General features: G+C 42.0%; 1 protein-coding gene across 3 annotated transcripts in view; it reads left to right on the top strand.

Moving 5' to 3' along the window:
• The window catches only part of ttyh3a (tweety family member 3a), a 50,357-nt gene extending 30,696 nt beyond the window's left edge, over nt 1–19,661 (top strand). Inside the window, exons 5-15 of one of the 3 annotated variants that reach the window (XM_028987941.1) lie at nt 344–439; nt 1,517–1,589; nt 2,224–2,299; nt 5,634–5,689; nt 8,158–8,250; nt 9,758–9,850; nt 11,248–11,384; nt 12,930–13,103; nt 14,989–15,064; nt 15,464–15,565; nt 17,266–19,661. In XM_028987941.1, the coding sequence (XP_028843774.1) occupies nt 344–439; nt 1,517–1,589; nt 2,224–2,299; nt 5,634–5,689; nt 8,158–8,250; nt 9,758–9,850; nt 11,248–11,384; nt 12,930–13,103; nt 14,989–15,064; nt 15,464–15,544 (955 nt within the window). In that variant the 3' untranslated portion in view covers nt 15,545–15,565; nt 17,266–19,661. Of the gene's footprint in view, nt 1–343; nt 440–1,516; nt 1,590–2,223; nt 2,300–5,633; nt 5,690–8,157; nt 8,251–9,757; nt 9,851–11,247; nt 11,385–12,929; nt 13,104–14,988; nt 15,065–15,463; nt 15,566–16,651 lie in introns of all 3 variants that reach the window. The other 2 variants (XM_028987940.1, XM_028987939.1) reach the window with 2 other exon arrangements.
• The last annotated feature ends 1,921 nt before the right edge of the window (nt 19,662–21,582 follow it).

Below are 21,582 nucleotides of genomic sequence, written 5' to 3'. Positions count from 1 at the left end.
TGCATCATTTTGTGAGTTGAGAAATGCATTAGTGAATGCTGTTACATTTATTTGTAAGTCATAAATTCTATTTGTGAATTTTGTCTTGTAATACTAGGCAACATAATAAGCAGATATGTACAGCATTATATATGTACTGCATGAAAATTATACAACTTACTGTAATTACATATTATGTATTTATGTAGTATATAATGTATTTTAATGCTCTGTTTATTGAAGAAACAGGATTTTTTTTATTGTAATTAAGCATGATATTGCAATGTTTTAGAAATTGTTATATTTTTTTTTTGTTTTGTTTATTATTGACTGTGTGTGTGTTTTTGTCCCTTTTTTTTTGCAGGTGGCTTGGTTACCTCAGCCTGCTGCTCTTTGACGTGCTCATCTGCCTCCTGGTGCTGTTTGGCCTGATTCGCAATTCCAAGGGCACTCTGATAGGGTAAGACTGAAGCATGTGACCTGCCTGAGCATGCATGGGCATCCAGTGATGGCGTTACACACAGCAGACTGTCAGGGAAAATTAAAAAATAAAAACAGACAGATGGCAACCATCCTTTCGTCTAATTCTGATTCAGCACAGATGCTGGTGGAGCCTTTATTCAGAGTATTCCCATTTGTCTTAACTCGTCTCCTTCCCCCTCACAAATTCACAAATTCCTCCTGACAGAGCTGCATACGTCCCTGTCAAGCCAATTATGGCGAGAGAACATGCTCTCGTCGAGGCGACGATTAGTCTTGTCTTGGAGCAAGGAAAGCAAGGAAAATGGAGACTCGGTGAGGTCCCTGCCACTGCGGTTAACTAGATTCTGGAATGCAAGGATGGTTGATGACTGTTATCTGAAAATACCTGATGATAAGGCGTCAGACCCTCACCCCGTCATCTGTGCAGCCAGTTACCTGAGGGTACGCCACCTGCTTCTGTTCTACAACATTGCGTCTTGGTCCTGCAGTGGCTCACTTAGCAGATGCCCTGCTCTGAGGCAGCTTCTACCTGAGAATCTACACAGCACCGAAATCAAGACATCTCAGCCACAGCTGCAGACAACTGCGCCTGTTTTAAGAAGTGGTTAATGAGTGGATAATTTTCCAGCTTTTTAATATCATCATAACCTAGAATAGCAGTTAAACTTCTGCATTAACACTCAGACAAACAGCACGTCAAAAAAATATTCGCCCATATGTATCATCATATGGTTTATGCTATTTCGAAAAATTTAAGGGTTGTGGCTAACATCTACAGTCAGTTACGTTCCTGTGTTCCAACGTCTTTCTGTTGATGGTGTGATGATGGCACTCAACTAGAAGGCCTTCAGATCCAGTGCTGGCAGCTCAGTACCTTACACACACACACACACACACACACACTCACATGTCATGTGAGATTAGGATAAAAGCTGGCTGTTGCCTGGGCTGAAATGTTGACTGATATGCTGCCTCTGAACTGATGTGTTGTTCTTTCTTTCTTTCTTTCTTTCTTCTACTTTCATACACTGCACTTTCACTCGCTTGTCTGCAGTGTGTGTTTGCTGGGTGTGTTGGCACTGGTTATCAGCTGGGCAACCCTGGGCCTGGAGTTGGCGGTTTCCGTGGTGAGTGTTTCCATGGAAACGTGACTTGACTGGGACTTTATCGGAGTGGACAATATTTATTTATATAGGGAATGGGTAAGGCACCTTCTGGATCAAGTAGAATCCAGGGTGAGACAGTGTTTTGTGTGTGTGTGTGTGTGTGTGTGTGTGTGTGTGTGTGTGTTAACATTGGTAAGAACAAACATTTCAGCATTTGCATGTTTGCATCTCATTGTATGAGTTAGGCTGGGTGGGTGGGTGTGTGCTGGGTTTGATATGAATAAATAAATGTAACTGTTGTAGTTTAACTGTTTTTCTTCTTGCTGGATGTGTAGAAAACAGCAGTATTTCCTCTGCTCAGGGCGCCACAGGCTGTAGGAACACACATACGCTGATATTAAATAACAGATGAATGCTGTTTGACATTTAGAGTCACGTTTTATTTATGTTGACTTGGAAGTTCATTTCAATCACAAATGATCTTTAATCTCGAATAAAGTGCCACTTCATTCTTCAGATGTGTCATACCTAATGTAAAAATTCATTGTTTTCTTTGTCAGACATTAAATTGTCTGCTTTTCCTGGACTGATGCTGCTTTCCTGGAAAAAATGTGCAATTATTTGGATGAATTTTCAGTGACTTTATTTATTTCAGAGCTCCAGCGATTTCTGTGCGGCTCCTGATATGTACGTCATTAAAGTCACAGAACAGTATGGAGTTATCAACAAAGGTGAGCAACATCTGTACCCGCCCGCAGGTAGAGGAATATCTCCTCCACATTATACACATTTGGAGTAAAAGGAAGAGAAATAAGTATTCCAGGCCATGAAATGTTTTATTTAGCGGCCTTTTCCACTGTGTAGTAGCAGCCCAACGCATATTTGTTTTTTAACTGCAAATTTAGTAGACAGCAAATGAAAGTCCTTTACCTCAGTAATGCTGATTTCAACAGAACACTTACAACAAATCTGTAGATGCCAACATTGGGCATAATTGGAAAACCTACATAATATTTTAGGACATTTTCTTTAGTAAATAAAGTGAATAAAGGTTCATAAACTACTGGATCTCAGAAAATGGTAATTTGTTAAACCTTCATATATTTTATGTTCTACAGATAAGGATAAATATTTTGAAGATAGCTCTTGTAATCTAGTGTAAATTATTAGAATATTACCTGCGACCAGTCAAGGGATTCACCATACAGAATTTCTGAAAAGTATCTTTTTTTCTATTGTCAATACTTGTGGTTGAAGGTTTATTGGAATTACGAAAAACAAATTATTCACATTATAGACATTTATGACGTGTGTTATGATATAAACAAAAACTTGTGCAAAACACACTCCAAATAGTAATAATTTTAAGCCTGACGCACAGGATTTTGAAACTGTGTTTTCACATCAACTGTTGGTATCACTTCATCTCACCTGAATTCTTGAATACCAAAAACCAAAAAAATAGTACCTTGCAATAGGTACTACTTTTGACCAATGGAAAACCTACAATGGCAAGTGTTGAGTCAAGCCAGTTTCATGCAGTGGTACATTTTGTAATATTTTTTATTAGTACATGTGTAGTTTTGACCATACAATATTCTTATATAGAAATTGTTTGAGAGAAAGAGTTACATGCAGTATAGCATGTATAAAACATTTTGATTGGGAAACATTTCATTGCATTTCCTAATCTCTGTAGGTTATTGGCTAGCTGTCACATACCTTTGTCCACCGTATCATTTCCTTTTTGAGAAAGAGGAAATGAATGTGGCTTTTTGCACAACACTCATTTTTCAGCACAATAGAACAACATAAATGTCCAGCGACCCCAAAAGCCAAAAAATAGCACATTTGTCCTGCATAAAACAGGAGTCTTTCTGCCACTGAAGGTTATTTCCTTCCTGACGTGCTTTGTGGGCTTCCACTGGTTCCTCTGGGTGGCCCGTGGTGTGGAATGATTTGGGAGAGCAAATAACAGGAGTGATGTGAAGAGATGTTGTATGGTTAAGACCCTCAGGTGTGGAAAAGTTTGACTCATTTGTGGTTGTCCTCTGTAAATAAGCAGAAATGGTGGGGGTGTTGTCTTCTCGTGAGGAAACTCGTCCAACATGGCCGACGGTGGAACCGGGACAGTCGGCTCCTGTGGTGTAGAGTGGAGTTCTGGCAGGAGGACTGTAGTTAGTGGCAGGTGGAGGATTTGGGAGGTGTGAAGGGTGGAGATAAGCCCAGAGAAAAGGAAACTGGGCAGCAAACACGCTCCATGATACTCTGGCACTTTCCCTCTTCATTATTTTTTTTCACTTGAAATACTGTCCCAGTGCTATACATGTTGACAAAAGTATGGTACATGCGAGCTGTCAAACTTGCATAAAAGCTTCTTCCCTTTTTAAAATAAAATTCACACATTTTAACCAGAATTCCGTAAAAATGTTTAGTTACATGGGCAGTCCAACTTGGGGTTAAGTATTCTCTGCTGGCAAGTGGCCCTCTAGACCACTGCTTGTCTTAGTATTTCTCATTCTATAATCTCTGTAGCCCTGTATCTCTCTTAATAAGTGTCACGTTCACGGGCTGATGGGAGAAGGACGCGCATAGAAGTGACATACTTGCAAATGGGATTTAATAAACATAAAATGGCACGAGGGCCAAAACCAGGAAAACAGCCAAGAAACAAACAGAAACTAACCCGTAGGCGTGTGGCAATTGCCAGGAGCTGAAAACATACATAAAGTAAGTCACAGAGTCCACTTAAATCTCGCAGCCTTGGTCTGCTAGCTGCATTTTGGATTTATGGAGTCCTGATCCATTAAGACCAATTGGTGCCAGGTCCAATGGATCAGGACTCCATGCGACAGCCCCATGGCCCCGGGGCATCACAATAAGTCAGTTCCAACCTGTGATTTGCTATATCAGAGACAACATTATCGACATTGTCATCAAGTTGTGCTCTTCTTATTATTAAGATGTGGTTAATCTTATTATCGCGCAACTTGCTGTCACCCTGAACACTGATTTTCTTTTGCTTAGTGGGACGAGACTCCAAGTGCAAAAGCCCTGAATAGATTTTATGCTGCCCTCCCTCCTTCACCCTTGGAGAGGTTCCACATCTACCCACTGCAGCTTTAGAAACATCCCTTTTTGTTCTGGGACTGCATTCCCGTTGTTGTTGTTTTTTTTGTGTGTAAAATATGTGTCTCCACTTGTGTAGTCTGTATATATATAAATTCTTGTGTGTTGCTCATTTCTCACTCCAGCAGTTTGTCTATCTAAGTAGTTTTATATGGCCTGTCATGTCACAGCACTGATTTAAAGCCCACCTCCCTCAGTTGCGTAATGTCAACCCCTAGTTCTTTCATTCTTTTTCCCTTGTGATGTGTCTGCAGTTGCCAAGTATTACGCCCAATTACAGTCATGCCCACAAAAAAATGAGTTATGAGTCTGACACTCCGCTCTTAAGCACCAGTACAAGGCGCAGATGAAGGGCCCTTGTTCTGACCTCCAGTACACAATCATTCCAGGGTGTAATTGGATGAGATCTTCATTTCCCCTGTCAGCTGCGTAATTGCACTGTTTACGCGTGGGACCCGGCGGCTTGGGGTCGAGGCATAAATTAGCCCGATCGTAACTGGATCAGAATTGAGGGAAAGTGTGTGCGTCTGTGTGTATGGATTGTAGTGGGTGCTGGTGTGGGTGTGTATCTGCATACACACGGCATGCCCTGTGCGTGCCAACTCAGGAAGTGCACCCTGCCTGACTCATGCCGCGTGTTAAATATCACTTTCTGTTTTTTTGGCGTGGGACGGAATATCACTCCCTGCTACTTTTCTCCAGTGATTTGTGGAGGTAGATCCCTGTCTGCCTCTAGTCTAGAACAAATATTACAAGGCAAACGGATATATTAACAGCACACATATTAACTTAATTTAAAGTTAATATGCAGAAAGATTTATGAGTTTGGTCATCTTAATCAGTTCATTACTGTCACTACAACCCTAATGAAGGCTTTCATTACAGCAACATTTTATTTATTGTTCTCTCTGAGTCACTGATCTATGTTCTCCTCAGATATTCTGCAGTACTACCTGAGCTGTGATGCGGGTCAGACCAACCCTTTCCAACAGGTAATAATATATACAGCACTCAGACTCAAAGTTGGATCACATTACCAATCATTACACACAGAAGTACAGTATTCCGCAGCATTGCATAGGGTTTTGAAGACGAACATATAAACAGAATAAACAGGTGTGGTAAGTATAGGTGTTGCACAGATAGGTCTGGAGCTCAGTGTGAAAACAGTAATACAAAATAAACCTCAGATGCTTTGAGAGAGTTCCACAGCCTTGGTTCTCAAACTGTGATAGGTGTGCAACTGGTGGTAATGCATCTCCTTCATATGGTAAGCCAGTCACTGAGATTATTTTCTGCACACTTTTTTATGTGTGTTAGACTCACTGATACACTTAAGCCTGATACACTTACGCTCTTTAAATCTCAAGCCTCAAAACAAATGCATTTCTAGATTTCATTAGTCCCTGGAAGTTCAAGTAACACGTTCCTGACTGAGCTTTATGTTAGGGGTGGTCACAACCAGGGTGGAGTGAGGGAGGATGGACACCGAAGGATGGAGCAATAATAGTTAATAATCATAGGATGCGGCACTCACGCTCTTGTAGGAGTTCTGCCAGTATGTCTGTTCCCGGACTTTTTCCCGGGAACACCTGAGGATCTTAGTTCACAGGGTCCCGACCGGTCTGACTGCCAGAATGCAGGAGCCACAAATAACTTTCAGTAGTACATAAAGGTTGGACATGGATAGCACACACCTCGGTCTTGGTGATGGAAGGAGGCTCTGAAGAGTTACAGATCAGTCGGGTTTAAATAAGGAAGCAATCATCCTCAATCACAAGCACCTGTACCTGGAATCTGAGGGGAGTCTGAAAAGTGAACAATGGCACTTCCCATGACACGCCATAATTCCAGTCCTGGTACCCCCGAGATGGGGAGCGGAGCCAGCACGGACGTGACAAGGGTGGATCAGCAGGAGTATCTGGAGCTTCAGAATCATCCTCATAGGTTTTAAATTCTCTCATTTTTTATGTGCGCAATATTTGATTAATGTTGCTGGGCAAGGACAAGTCTGGTTTTTAGTGCTCTGATTTATCTTATTGATTTAAATGTCTCCTGATAAATTTTTTGTTCGAAAAATACAACATTGCTTATTATTTATTTTTGTCCAAAAAGTTGCCCTCTTCATCACCAGATTAACTTTTTGCCCACTGAGATCATATATTTTGACTTAATGGCGTCATTAACAGTTACTCAGACTCCACTTACTCAACTCCATGGCAAGCCTATTTTTGATTTTTCCTCATTTCGCCTTTGGAACAGACTTATTTGAGGTGTGTGATCACACTTGCATGTCTCTCCACGGTCACGATTAATGACTCACAAGGATAATCACATGCCAGGATAATGCCAGTTATTGTAGGCAGTCTCTTGTCTGGCCTGTGTTGTGCTTTGTGCATCACAGGCTGGAGTTTGTGCAGAATTGGCAAAGGAGGAGACAGTGTCCAGACAGTCTCAAAACACTGACCAAGAATTTCCTACTAAAATATCCTTTACAGCAGATGATGAGTGTGACTAAATAAATCACATAAATCTCTTTAGGTTGCTATACATGAGACACTGGTTTGATATGCTATTGTACAACCACATTAGATCTTTTTGTATAATATTTATTATGCTATTTTATATAAATATAATAATATTTATAGTAAGGGAGCATGTAGTATAGAAATAGTTATGCTCTTGATACAGTTTGTGCATAAATAGAGCATAAGGAATGTCACCATACTGAAATGATTAGACTCATTAGGATATGTTAATAATATGAATATTCACAATTCACTATCAATTATTTTTGCTTCCATCCTATAATAGGAAATAATATAATTGGTGCTGCCAATATGTTTAAACTGGTCTCCACATTCTTACCAGGACAACTTTCTACCACTGGAGAGAAACAAAAGTGAGAGAAGAGTGAAGCTTTTTTCTCTTTCACTTTTTGCAACACTTCCCAGCAGTCAACCACTTTGTGACTTTTTTGAAGCAAGTTTAAATTTAGAATTGCTTCTTTAACTGCGAGAGATACTCCGCCACCAGCTTTAGTGCCTTACTTTACCTTCTCTGCCTTAAATATTAATGCTTTTCCAAGAGCCTGAGGTTCCAGCAGGCTTGGAGTGGGGCTGAACCTTCCTCTTCTCATCTGCTGACTTTATCAGGTGACGGAGTACACCTCAGAGTAGTACAAGGCCTACTGCTTTTACTGGCACACTTCTGCAAGCAGTGGAACTGCTGCATAATGCAAGATCACTCACTCACTTAAAGCAAAAATGCCCTTAACTGGGGGAGCTAGCATGGATGTTGCAAGGTTGCGGTACAAGTTGCGGTACATGAGATAATGGCAACACAACGAAATGTGTCCTCTGCTTTTAACCATCACCCTTAGTGTGCAGTGAGCAGAACTTTTGAACGGTAGTGTAAGTCCTGATGGATTTAATGCTGTGTGTTTGTGTTTGTTTTTCAGAAGCTGTCCGGAGGACACAAAGCTCTGGTGGAGATGCAGGACGACGTGTCTGAGCTCATGCATTCAGCCACACAGGAATACCCACAAACCAAGGTGAGTCTGCCTAAGCCTACAAACAGAAAAAAGTGAAGCCTTTCTTTAAAGGTCCCCTGTTATAACATACTTTTATGTAGGTTTTAGTGGTCTGAATCTGAAGTCTCTTTCCTATATTCTCTTTCCTATATACTACAGCCACTTTTAGCCAGTCCCACATAGAGATTTCCCCAGGACGCGCCATTTCGGTGTGTGTAGCTTTAAATGCAAATGAGGATGTGGGACGAGAAGGACAGCAGCCTATAGAAGCGAGCAGGCATTCGCAGAAATACGTCAATTCACCAACAACAATATTTGCGCAAACAGGAAGTCATGTCAGTTTTTTCCAGAAAAGATTAAGATTAACCCACTGTTTCTTGACAGAACTAAAATGCTTGACAGAACTAAAACAATACATTTGTGCTCATTTTCACATCCAATCACTGAGCAACTGCAATGCATCTCACGTTTGGAAGCCATGAGGATTAGTAAAGTTACTTTTTTAGGGGAGGGGTGGAAAATTCTCTGGTTGGACAAAGTAGGAGAAAGCGGAGGTAACCATTCAACTTATGACGACATAAGGGGACAAATTCCAAATTCCGTCTGAACTGCCGCTCTCTGAACAGCGAAGCAGAATGGCCAAAGCACTCTTTACTCATATCACCATTTCTAGCCACTATAGGACTATAGACAGGCTAGGAGAATCCATAGTGAACTCATAGTGAAATTTTCATCATAGGGAACCTCTGAAATTCCGTTTTACACATTTGAACTTCTACACTATTTCTGTATAACAAAGGGGAAGAAGATATCTACTCTATTATTTACAGCTTTAAATTCATAAATTTGGTTTTATATGCTTCAATTTTTCCAAGACTTACCTTTGCTAACCGCCGGGGGCTATGGAAGCCTAGTTTGACCCCAGGTCTGAGAAATTTTTATTGAGAAATAACCACCTAATAGATAATTATTATTATCATCCTATAATTTTTTTTCACCCAGCTTTACACCTGCTAATTTTTAACATCCCAGTTAGTCACTCATTTTACAAAATCCAGCTTCTGTTGGTCCCATAATGCATTTTTCTTCATTTACACAGCAGAGGAAAAAGATGTTCAGGATGCATGAAAGGAAAGGAAAAAGTGAAATAGAGAGCAAATGCGGATTGTTCGGAAACATTCTGACTCAGCAACATTTACAGCATGCTGTATGGCTTTTCCTGCTCTCTCTAGCCACGGGACCTGGTCCCTGCTTTTACATTTGTGTCCATTGTTGCAGCATACTTTTTTTTTATGCAGAGCCCATCAGCGGTTGTGAGGGTGCATTGAGCTTTGTGTGTTGACAGTTTGATGGGCGTCCTTATTAAGCAGGATGCTTGGAGATGTGAGCAGGGAGTTTAAGTAGGCCACTAAATTAAGCACAGCTTCACCTCTTAAGCTCCACACGCGCACACTGCACACATTCAGACACCAGACTGACCTAATTTACTTGACCTGTGTATGTGTGTGTCTGTGTGTGTGTGTTACAGAGTAATCTGGAACAGATTCAGGGTGTGCTGAACAACAGTGAGGTTGGCCTGCATCAACTCACTGCACTGGTAGACTGTCGGAGCCTGCACATGGTAAGATGTGTGTGCGTGTGTGTGTGTGCATGCATGTGCATGGTTGTGTGTTTGTGGGTGTGTGCGTGGATGTGCATGTGTGCGTGTACTTGTTTCGTTTGCCTGCACATGCGGCTCTTTCAAAACACTTAAAACCTTAATGCTTAATGCTTTCAGATTAAACAGTAATGGACACCAGTTCACCAGTACATTTGTTTTTCATTCTGATAAATGAAAATAGCCAAATTTCACATTTACTTCAGTTCCGAATGCTTTTTGAAAGTCAAACTTTTGCAGGAACATGCGAGATAAAGTGGGCCTTACAGAACCATGCGGTCATTAGCAATCTGTACGCCACACACACACACTTTCCTGGAATGAGGCTAATACTGGGTGGTCGACAGGAAGCCTCGTTTGAGTGCCCAGTGCACTTTATAGGCACCCTCTTTATTAGCACTTATTATTAATGTAGATCCATCATGTTCTAACTGTATTGGCAGCACCATATTTTTAGGCCATGTGTGCTGCCTGCCCGTGTGGAAACTTTAGATTAGGGCCTTCGGTAATTACAAACTTATAGCCGCACTGCTCACATAATGACAGTAATTTGCGGTAAGGAAAAGCAGGCCTGTCTTTCTGTCACACCCAGACACTCTCCCGATGAGCGAGGGGAAGGGGGATGTTTTATTAAACTATTCTTGTCACTTGGCGAGCAAATGTGGCGATGTAAACCTCACACAGCCATCTCTCAGCAGTTTGGAGGTGTTTTATTTGCGGTGCTATTAAACAAGTGCAGTAATTTGTAATACTAACTTAAATAAGGACTACATTGGATCATCTGTTACTGGTATTAGTTACTGGTATTGGGTGTAGTAAAGTGTGATATTCATGATTGATTTTGATACTTCAAAAACAAATAGAATGGATTTGAGTACTAGAAAATAAAATAAAAAAACTTTCACGGACCACCACTTTCATAAAGAAGGCCAGGGCTGAGAAGCCATTAGAAATAATAGAAACTTATGTTGTGTGTGATGTATGTTATACAAATATTCTTAGAAAAGAATAATATCCATTTTTACATTTTCTGCCGATGCAACGTTAAACTATTAAAAAGAACAATTTACTGGCAACATAATATGGGGTTATTTTTGTTCAAGGATATCAAAAACACAGAGTACATGAACACTCTGTAACCTAGGACAAACCACAAATCTTTTTAACCTGAATGGGTGGAAATTGTGTTTTGGCCACTGGAAGCCCACATTGTTAATATAAAAAAAATTATATGACTAAATAGCTGCAGACCAGTTTGCTCACATCCGCTGGCACCTGGGGTGGAGGATAATGTTTTTTTTTTGGCAGTGATAGTGTGATATGTTGAATGATTAATTAAAATTCAAACCTCCTGTCCCCAGGACTATGTGCAGGCCATAACGGGGCTCTGCTATGATGGGCTGGAGGGTATGATCTACCTGGTCCTCTTCTCCTTCGCCACAGCGCTCATGTTCAGCTCCATCGTGTGCAGTGTGCCCCACACGTGGCAGGGCAGGCGGTAAGATGTGTGTAAACGGGTGTGTGTGAGGCAGGGTGCGCGTGTGACTATGACGGTTTTAACAGCAAATTTTAGACTTCCTCTCCCCCCTTCCACTTCCTGCCGAGCTCCTCAGTTTTAATGTTGAACTCAGTTTTGTTGTCGCCTGCAGAGCAGCCTGTGGTTCCTGGAACATGAGTTGACGCTGGCTGGAACCAAAATTTGCCAATATCCACTCATCATAATGTCTTGATTTGCCTATTCAGATACAGACACCTCGCCAGGGATCATTAGTCACATGACCCACCCAAAATGTAAAATTCTATTCAAACGGACGCAGCTGCTTCCTCTTATTTCCTCTTAGTTTCTTTTTCTGTGTGGATTGGCAAGAGTAATTACATAAACTGGTGCAATATCAGAGGAAAATTGCTTCCCATGCCTGGCTTCTATCTGCAGATAGGACCGGTAAAGTGGCTGCTTATCCGGAGAGGGAAATGCATCTCTTGCAGAGGGCAGCTTAGCCACACTGAGCAATTAGCTGGCTACGTAAGCCTGGCCTGGCCTGGCTCTCCTGCTCAATTTGACACTTCTCAGCACATCAGAGCGATAGGTGCTAGCTGCTGATGCTCAGTGAACTCCTTTAGTCGTACGACCACTTTAGCCTGAAAAAGACACTTCGTTCATTGAGTGTAATTGGGAATCAGAACATTTTATTTCAATGCATCGCCAGTGTGGAACTTTTCTTCTGAAAGGATTTACTCTACTTGACATCACAGTGTCTAACATCACGTATTCCTAGTAGTGGGAGGACTGAACCTGCAGTTTGTGAATTTGAGATGTTCTTGAAAAGATGGTCAGTTGTTAATACTAATGCTGTTATTTTAAGTAAAGCTGCATTTGTGGGTCTGGACCTTCATTTATAGCGGACTGGAATGCCATTGATTAAATCTCTTGGAACTGGCTTTTCTCTGGAGTGCAGCCAGTATCCTGCAGATGGAGACTAACTCTTAACACCCTGCTAAATCCTGCTAAGACTTGCTTTCATTCGTTCTTTCTTCCTTTATATTAATAATTTCCTGACATTTTCTCCACACCTCTTCTTTTAATTTGCTAGTTTGTCAGACCTAGGGCTTTCTATTTTAGATTTACATTTAAAGCATTAGGCAGATGCTCTTATCCAGAGTGGCTTACATAAATGTGCTTTTTCTGAGTCCTGAGGATGAATCCCCTCTCAGCACACGGCTGCCCTGTCTAATCAAGGACAGGGTACAGGGTCCCTCTGATGAACACATGGGGTGGGGCGCCCTCTGGTGTCTTAAAATGTACATTACCCAGGTCCCTGTGTTTTTTTTTATTATTGTTTTCCGTAAGCCATGTAGATTATTACATTTTTTTTAAAAAAAGGTTGCCTGCAGCAGTTAGTATATTGAGGGGATATGGATGTGAAGATTGATGTCAGCACATTTTAATATTGTTTATGAAATGACTTCTATTGGGTCAGATGAGGTACTGGTGCCTGTATCTCTTTCAGCCGTAGATAAAACTTTGTTGGTTTTGCTTCTGCAGGACAGAGGAGGACAGTGAGGAAGAGTCTCAGGCTCACGGCGGGAGGCAGAACCATGACAACCTGTACCGGGTGCACATGCCCAGCCTGTATAGTTGTGGCAGCTCCTATGGCAGTGAGACAAGCATTCCTGCCGCAGCGCATACAGTCAGCAATGCGCCTGTTACTGAGTATATGTGAGTATACACCCCCCCCCCCCCACACACACACACACACACACACACACACACAAACTCACACACTCACACCCACACACACATATATAATTATTTCAATTTATTTAATCCACAGTTTCACTGGTAGAGCTTCTGTACAATGTTCTTGTGTGGGTGGGGCTTCGCCTCATTGGCCAGCAGGTATTTGAGTGACAGCTCACTAGTTCCGAGGAAAGGAGCTGTCACTCAAATACCTGCTGGCCGTGTTCTCGGGAAGCATGGCTAGATTCACTGCATCGCGGTCAATCACAGGGAGCAGTGTGTGGGGAACCCTATCACTGCAAGATTAACTCGCACAGCAGTAACAGCCATTTGCGATCATATATGGAATGAGATTTGTGCACACGATCAACTGCACGATTAACCAATTGTAAGTATTGATTAAATACGCTGATTATGATGTGATCCATATGTGATCACTAATAGCTGATGCTGCTCTGCATGTTCTTGAAGCCCACACATCTCGCAGTGATAGAGTTTCGGGGAACGGAGCTGTCACAAGAAAATTGTCCAGCTGTATTCTCAATCAGCGTAAAACGTAAAACGGTGCAGATCGACGGAAAAGCCAGCAGTGAAACTGTAAAAACGAGCAGTGTAACTGAAAGTCTCACAGGCGAAAATGAAAAAGAGCGAGATGTAATCAAAAATGTACGTTTGATATTAGGAAAGATTTTGGCACAAATCTGATTCCATACTTCTGCAGCCTCTCTGACTAAATTGTGTTTCAGTGAAATAAAAGTGAAGCAGTGTTTACTGCTTCTTTGGTGTAATGGTTTACAAGTAAAATAAAATATTAATAATCAGATCAGTACTGGCCTCAGATTTCCTTGTCACATTATGCACTGAATTAATCTCTGATGGTCCCAAAACAGTTTGTAATTCACCGCCACGCACATTATCTGTTACGCCCCCTTCTCTGCAGATGTACTGTGAACTTACATAATTACGCCTACATTCAGCAGTCTCCCTGTCAGTGAATGGGCTTTTGTAAATGCGCCCACTAACCCTGGCCAACCGTCATCAACGCCCCTCTGTCTCATTCGGCGTGGGAAAGTGCTCTCACATGCTGCCAAAACTGCGCTCTCCGACTGAATGCCAACACAGGAATCCGTAGCAGCCCTCCAGCAGACACTTCCAGCTTCCGTCAGCCTTCCGGTTACGAGTGGGCTAATTTCATAGCACATCTACAGATGATACAACAGACGCAGTTCATGGCCCATCCAAAAACTCTTTCAAATCAGGACTGTTTATCATTGTGAACGTGAAGTCATTGTCATTGTGAAACACTGCAGCACAGCACACTATGACACAACGAAATGTGTCCTCTGCTTTTAACCATCACCCTTGGTGAGCAGTGGGCAGCCATGATAGGCGCCCGAGGAGCAGTGTGTGGGGACGGTGCTTTGCTCAGTGGCACCTCAGTGGCAGCTTGGCGGATTCAAATTCGAACCAGTGACCTTCTGATTGCAGGACCATTTCCATAACCACTAGGCCACCACTGCCCCCGTTCTGTATGTTTGTGTGTGTCTGTACTTGCATGCATATGTATGTATGACAGTGGACTGCTGCAGACTCATGATTCTGTTGGAAATAACAATTCAACAATTCAGCATTCAGCTTCAGCCTGCTCTCATTAAGTTAACAATGCATTTTTCATTTTAAAATGAATGCATTAACATACACACGCAGCGATATAATTTTTCAGTGTAGCTAGGCGAATAATACATCTATTTAAATTAAAGCACTAGTAATGGCTCTGTGTTGCATTTGTGTGAGCAACAAAACGTCCACTGGATTTTAGCCAATCTGAATCTCTCTCATTATAGCTCTCTGTTTTATTTCACAGGACCCAAAACGCAAACTTCCAGAACCCTCGATGTGAGAACACCCCACTCATCGGGAGAGAATCACCCCCTCCTTCTGTAAGTGTCTTCCTATCGTGCATTTTGACTCACCACAGGCACACCACAGTATCATTTCGACAGCCTTTGTGTCCAAATTGTTCAGTCTTCCCGGCACAACTGTGAAACGGCTTTAAACTTTCTAAAAAACATTCCTATCTGATTTCCTTTTGTTTCATATATAGTTAGTTGTCAGGTTAGTATTTAGTCAGTTTAAAAGCCTCAGTGTTTGGTCTGTATTTGGAAACGTTGGTCTGGCACCAGAGTGTAAAGCACATTCTCTATTTGTTAGTGAACATGTCGGTCAGTCCCCGTTTGTGTGTTCGTCACTTGAACTTGTATGTGCAACATAGAGGCTCTTGTGTGTGTGTATTTGCTCTATACTTTGTCGTTGTCTCTCTCTTCTGCACACCTACGCAGCTGTATCTGACAGCCGCGGACTGCAACAGCCGTCACAGCTGGCAGTTAAAGCCGTCGGAGAGCGCCAGGTCGTTCTGGTAACAGCAGACGCTTTCTTAACAGGTACCGAATGTGCCCCGCCCCCTTACCAAATCCCCACTTCACCTATCGGCTCCCTCGCCCACCCTCCACTGAAACCACCCCCACCCGAAGCAAGCTGCCCGATCCCATTCTGTGTCCGTCGCCAGTGTGCCACCTCCCACCCAGCGTTCACTTCCAGTCACCCCTTGGGCAGCATGTGACCCCGCCCCACTGCCCCAGCACTTCCAGCCAGTATATCAGGGCATCATTAAACCAGGTTTTTAAGAATATGGAGCAAAAAGAGATCTACAGATTTCAACTCGAAACCCAGCAGGGAGCCTTCAGTTTTTTTCTTAATTTGTATAGTTCAATTGTCCACATTCTGAAACTGAAAAACTGTTATGAAAGTTTAAAATGGTGCATTGAAGAGTAAAGAGGCATTATGTCACGCTGGCAGGACACGCCGAGGTAAAAGGATGTATACGCACGACGTCATGAGACAGGGGTTTAATACATGGAATGCACAACAGGTGAAACATCACCTCACAGTGACCCGAGGGCGATAAGACACAAACAGGGCAGCTTTATACAGGCAGATACAGGTGAAAACTATCAGGAAACATAATAACACTGGACAAACGTGAAACTCCGGTCCGAACTCCAGACCTGGAGTAGCCCCTGCCGGACACATTAATTATCTGCCAGTTTAGGAAAAGCTGTAAGAAAGAAATGCAGAGCCTTTTCATGGATCCTTCTGTAATAGATGTATGCAGCTATTGCATATTTGCAGATGATTGAAGTCAAAAGTTGTGTGAGAAATGAAGAAGTGCTGCTATCTCCAGCCCAGTCTGTCCCACATCCTCTCTGAGAGAGGAAGAAAGGAAGGGGGAGGCAGTCCACATTTCTTCCTGTGCACATGCCCTCCACCTGCATAACAACCTTCTCAAGACAAACGGTTTTCAGAATCGGTTTTCAGAAAAAAAGTCAGACTTGGATTCAGTGTTGTTTTTTTCTCTGTCTACAACTGCTGTTTCTCATAACACTGTCATCCAACAAAGCATCTCATCATCTGCTTCGGTCCAGCTTTGAAGGGTACTTTGTCTGCTTCGTCTTTTATTCTTCGTCCAGTTAGGGGTGAACACACAATTTATCCCGGATACCCTTCCTAATGCAGCTACCCCCATTTACCCAGTCTTGGGGCCGGGACCAAGATATACACCGTCACATGCGTCCCCAGTGGCTGGTTTCTGTCTGTTCTGTGTGTCATAGTCTTGCAGGTGTGTGTCTTTTCATTTCTTACTGTCAAAAATGGCATAACACTCTCAAAGCCGCTCATGTTAGACTGAATCTTGTTTCCTCAAGGCTGTCCAAATGATACTGACTGGTGAATGCAAGGTCTTCTGGCCAGAGATGATGATGATGTCTTTCATTGTACATTGTCTGCCCCCTGCTGTTTAAATATATATTAAGATGTAAAAAAATAGTTGAACCATTGATCATCGAGCATAAACTGTATTTGCATTTCTGTGTAATACAAGCTTCATTTCTGTTTGCTCAGTGGCAGCGCTAAGCCTTGCTTGGAGAAAAAGGGCCAAAAGAGCTTTACTGTATATCTGTCAATTTAAGTTGTTGAGATCGAGTAGTCTGTGTGGTAGTTAATAACAGTAGAATAAAAATAATCTGGAATTCTGGCCCATTATTGTTTGTGTTGTGTGTGTGTGTGTGTTCCTTTCACTCTGCAGTACACCTCCAGCATGAGGGCCAAGTACCTCGCCAACAACCGGCCAGACCCAAACCCGGACCACTACTCCACAGAACCCTAATCACAGCTGGAACTCCAGAAGGAGCCATCTGGAGCCCGGAGCTCCTGACACTCTGAATCCTTCTTCTCCAAGCCACTTTGTCACCTCCCAGCTTTGCATCATTCTTTGTTTCTCTCAGTCCTGCCCAGCCACCCTCAGATGTGTGCGTCCTGTACTAATGAGCTGCAGTGCCAAACCCATGACGAGGATGGTTCCTTACGGTGGGTCTCTGTCATAGCAGGACATGGCTGCAAATGGGTGTTGGTCCTGCAGGATCAACCCACTTGCCAGATCTGGCCGGCCCAGGGCCATCTCAAGAATTCTCCTCACACCCTGAATGCAGTGTTTTTTTTTTGTTTTTTTTTTTTTCATTTTTGGACTGAGCCCACATGGTGAAGCGGCGGTTAGTGCTGTGGCCTCACACCTCCAAGGTCATGAGTTTGTGCGTGTGTGTGGAGTTTGCATGCTCGTCTGGTTCTACAGAGTCCTCTCACCATCCAAGGACATGTACTCTTGGCGATTTGGCATTTCTAGGTTTGAGTGTGTGAGTAAATGGTGTGTGCACCCTTTCTTCGCACCTTGACCAGGATGAGTTTTCTCCGTGCGCCCAGGCTCCCAGGACGGGATTTTTCGGACTGTTTAAACACTTTCGTATAAACAGCTATGTTTTGTATTGAATGTGAGACACACTCTTTTAAAGTTTTATAGCATGAATGATTAGTGCCACTGCTGTGGGGAAGTAAATAGGCCAAACAGGTTTAGAACTGAGTACTGGTTTGATTTTCATTTTTTAATTTTCACTGGCAGCTTCTCTACTTTAGTCAGTGTCATGGGACGTGTAGGAAATGTTTGCCATTGGTGTGTAAGCTGTTTTGGTTACACACACACAGAGACTAAAATACAGTATGATCCATTAGAATATAAAAACAAAGACCACCGTCACCACCATTGTTGGGGGTGAAACTTTACCTGTCGCATCTGAGAAAGAGGAAGATCTATGATAGCCAAACAACTGGAAATAATAACTCTGCTCATGTTCTGTTGCCACAGAGAGCTACCTGCTGTGACCTATCTCAGTCTGGCTTGGTTTTAAGTTTGCACTGACCGATTTCAGCGGAGCTTCGGTTCCCAGAGAGTGGAAAGAGGAAACTGTTCAGACCTTGAGCCACGCTCACATTGAATTTATTACTGCCAGCTGACATTGACATTGGCTTGATAATGTGATTTTAATCTCTCTTTTTTTTACTTTATTTCATTTAAACCTTTATGCAAATCTCCTGCAGTGCATTCTTTTGAGCACCACAGTCTCCTTTTAAGTTTAGACGACCCAGATGCTGGATAAAGATCAGAGAGGAAATTACAATGGGGCCGAAGATGGTGCATTCCGTTTACTCTCCACTTGCACATGCTGTACATCCATGCTTCACCTGGATTTTATGTGCTCACTGTGGTGTTCATGTGCATATAGCGATTGGTGTGCTTGCTTGCCACACACTCACACATAAATGTGCACATAAAAAATTAGTGACAATTAGAGCGTAGCTCTGATATGGCTCATTCTGGGCATAATGTGCATTTAATGCGACATCCATTAAGGTCTAAAAGGGATTTTATCTTTGGCCAAGTGGAGCAGGAGAGCCTGCGCTTTCTATTTCTATTCTCCAGCACCTGAAGCAGGGTGTCTGGCTGCAACATTGTGCACCACTGTTCTTCTCTGTTGAATCTTTGAAGTGTGATGCATTTTCTCTCTCATCAGTGAGGCCACACCCTCAGACTGTGCCAATTATCACACGTAAAAACCTGCCTACCTGCTTATGCTATGGGACTATTTTCTGTAGTCATGTCTCCAGGTGAACCGAGAAACCAAAAAATAAATAAAAGCCCTGTGAAATTGAGCCGAACTTTCTTTTTTATTTCTTTTCTTTTATCTGTGAAGACCAATTGTTAAAAAGTGATGCAGTCACACTGTTTAAAGTCAATCTTTGTTAATGTTGCAATGCTAAACAAATGTATTTATGCATTAAATAATGTACTGTTTGCAACATGAAGACAGTGGCTTGTTTACAGAACTTGACATTTGTAATCCTGTGTAGTTTTTCTTTTTTATTATTGTTTTATTTTTTCATCTTAGTCCTTGTGGAAATTAGTTTTTCTTTTAAATGAAAGAATCTGGTCACTCAATCTTTTGGTCAATGTTTTGATAATACATTACAGTAGAATTAATTTTCATTTTATATTTTGGTCTGTTTTTTTCCGTTACTAAAATGTTGTACTTGTTAAAACTGTGTTTTGGGGGCTTGAACTCAGTGTTTTCAAATTAAAGTAACATAAATGAATGATCTGTTATTTGTTAATAATTTTAAGTGTGCAGACATGCAACAAAATGGCTGATTAGGATCCAGATGAGCGCAGTTCCGCAGTGGAACAGCAGAGGGCAGCATCACACAAGTGATGCATGCACAAGTCCAGTTGGACTGGAGATCCTGCCATTGCTGGTTCTCATTGGCCAACACATGACCTCTTTAAATCTTCTAATATGTAAAACAAGTGTTGGATACAGATAGCACCGGTTGAGAGCACATTGCACTGGCTTTGTCTCCCAGTTTTAGTTTTTTGGACCTATTCATGATATAACCTCAATTGTATGCATAATTTAAAACATGTGGACAGAATGAACATGAGAAAGTAAAGCCTTTTAAGCTGATTTGGAGAGATTAAAAATATTTTCTGTCTGCAAAATCTTCAGATTTGAAGTAATCCGGAGGTTTAGCTTGCACTGCAACTATTTCATACACTTAACTGCAGACTGTGAAAAAAACTAAATGAAAGTTTTTAACCATGTCCATGGGTTCTTGCATTTGAAACACAGCAAAGCACACGGTGCACACAATAAAATGTGTCCTCTGCTTTTAACCATCACCCTTAGTGAGCAGTGTTTAGGAGTTATTCTCTGAAGTGCCTTGTCAACAGTTCTGTTGTCACTAAATGCAAGCTTTTTCAGTCTTGGATACTGTGATGTGGTTTCTGAAAGGACAGTGTTGAACTCCATACACAGAAATGTTTGATCCATGGCTTAATAAAGAGTCGCAACCAATTCCTTTAATTTCTGCACGGTTACTGTCACCTGCTGAAGGCCTTTCTAAAGCAGGAGCATTTGGAGGCTGTGACAGCTGAAGGAGAGAAAACAGCTTTTTCATATTAGTTTTGTCAATCGTGTGTCTTGTTTCATCAGTTTATAGTAGTGACTGAATAGTAATGGTAAAGAACTGTCTAATGTACCTGTTTGCACTGATCTCCACAGTCGACTCCTCAAATGTTGGCAGGTTGGTGTTAACACCAGCTCCCATTCAGTGAATTCAGAGCAGTCCTAATGTCATATTGTAATTTTCTATAAGTGGCAAGTGATGGACATGAAAGAGCAGGTGGTTCTACAGGTCCAATAGTCAGGTTGTCAGGCAAACTGCTGGAGCATTTTTCACCCTGTCTTGCCATAATGCACGTTCTGTGTCATATACTTTTGGGATCGTTGTTTGGGACGGTGTTTAGTGTATGTGGGATTTAAGGTTTAAAACAAAACTTAAAACCGTTGTCCTCCTAAATGGAAAAGGGCTGCAAATCGTTTTAGCCAACTTTCTATGCTGTTACTGTGCTCCTTTGGTATAAACCGTCTTATACCGTCTTATATGCAGTAAGAGGGGTCACACATATGCAGTTGTTGTTAGTTTGAGACCAGGCACCCCACGGTCAGTAGACATTGAGCCAGCTTGCCCTCTCTCCTCCAACTGCGCTGTGGGATGGCTTGTGGTGGAACTTGCTCTTACTCTTGCTCTTACCGCTCTGCTATTTGCAACACTGCTTTTTTAGCAGAATAGTCAGCACCACCCGGTTAATAGGAACTACATCTGCCTCTCGGTTACGTGCGTACTATGGCTCCACAAGTCTGTGAGCCAACGAGGCTCCGAGGCACAAAACATTAGACCACAAAACACACAATCTTGACTTTTGTTCTCAGATCATAATAACTGTGTTTACGCTCAGCATAGAAATTATGCTGCGTACAACAGTTAAATACTGTGGCAACACAACAAATCTCGTTTAAAAAGAAGTGGGCTGCCTGCTCTCACTCGATGGGAGTCAACTTAAAGCTCATGCTTTAATAATACTCAAAACAGGAAAAAGTCTTGTCAAGTCAACGAAAACGTAGAGACATTTTAGTCTAATTTTCATTTTGGACACCAAAAATTAGTCGATAATTTT

This window comes from Denticeps clupeoides, chromosome 7 (assembly GCF_900700375.1).
Source record: "Denticeps clupeoides chromosome 7, fDenClu1.1, whole genome shotgun sequence".
Classification (NCBI taxonomy): domain Eukaryota; kingdom Metazoa; phylum Chordata; class Actinopteri; order Clupeiformes; family Denticipitidae; genus Denticeps; species Denticeps clupeoides.
The sequence above is the reverse complement of the archived record's forward strand: the minus strand, read 5'-3'. Positions and strand labels throughout refer to the sequence as shown.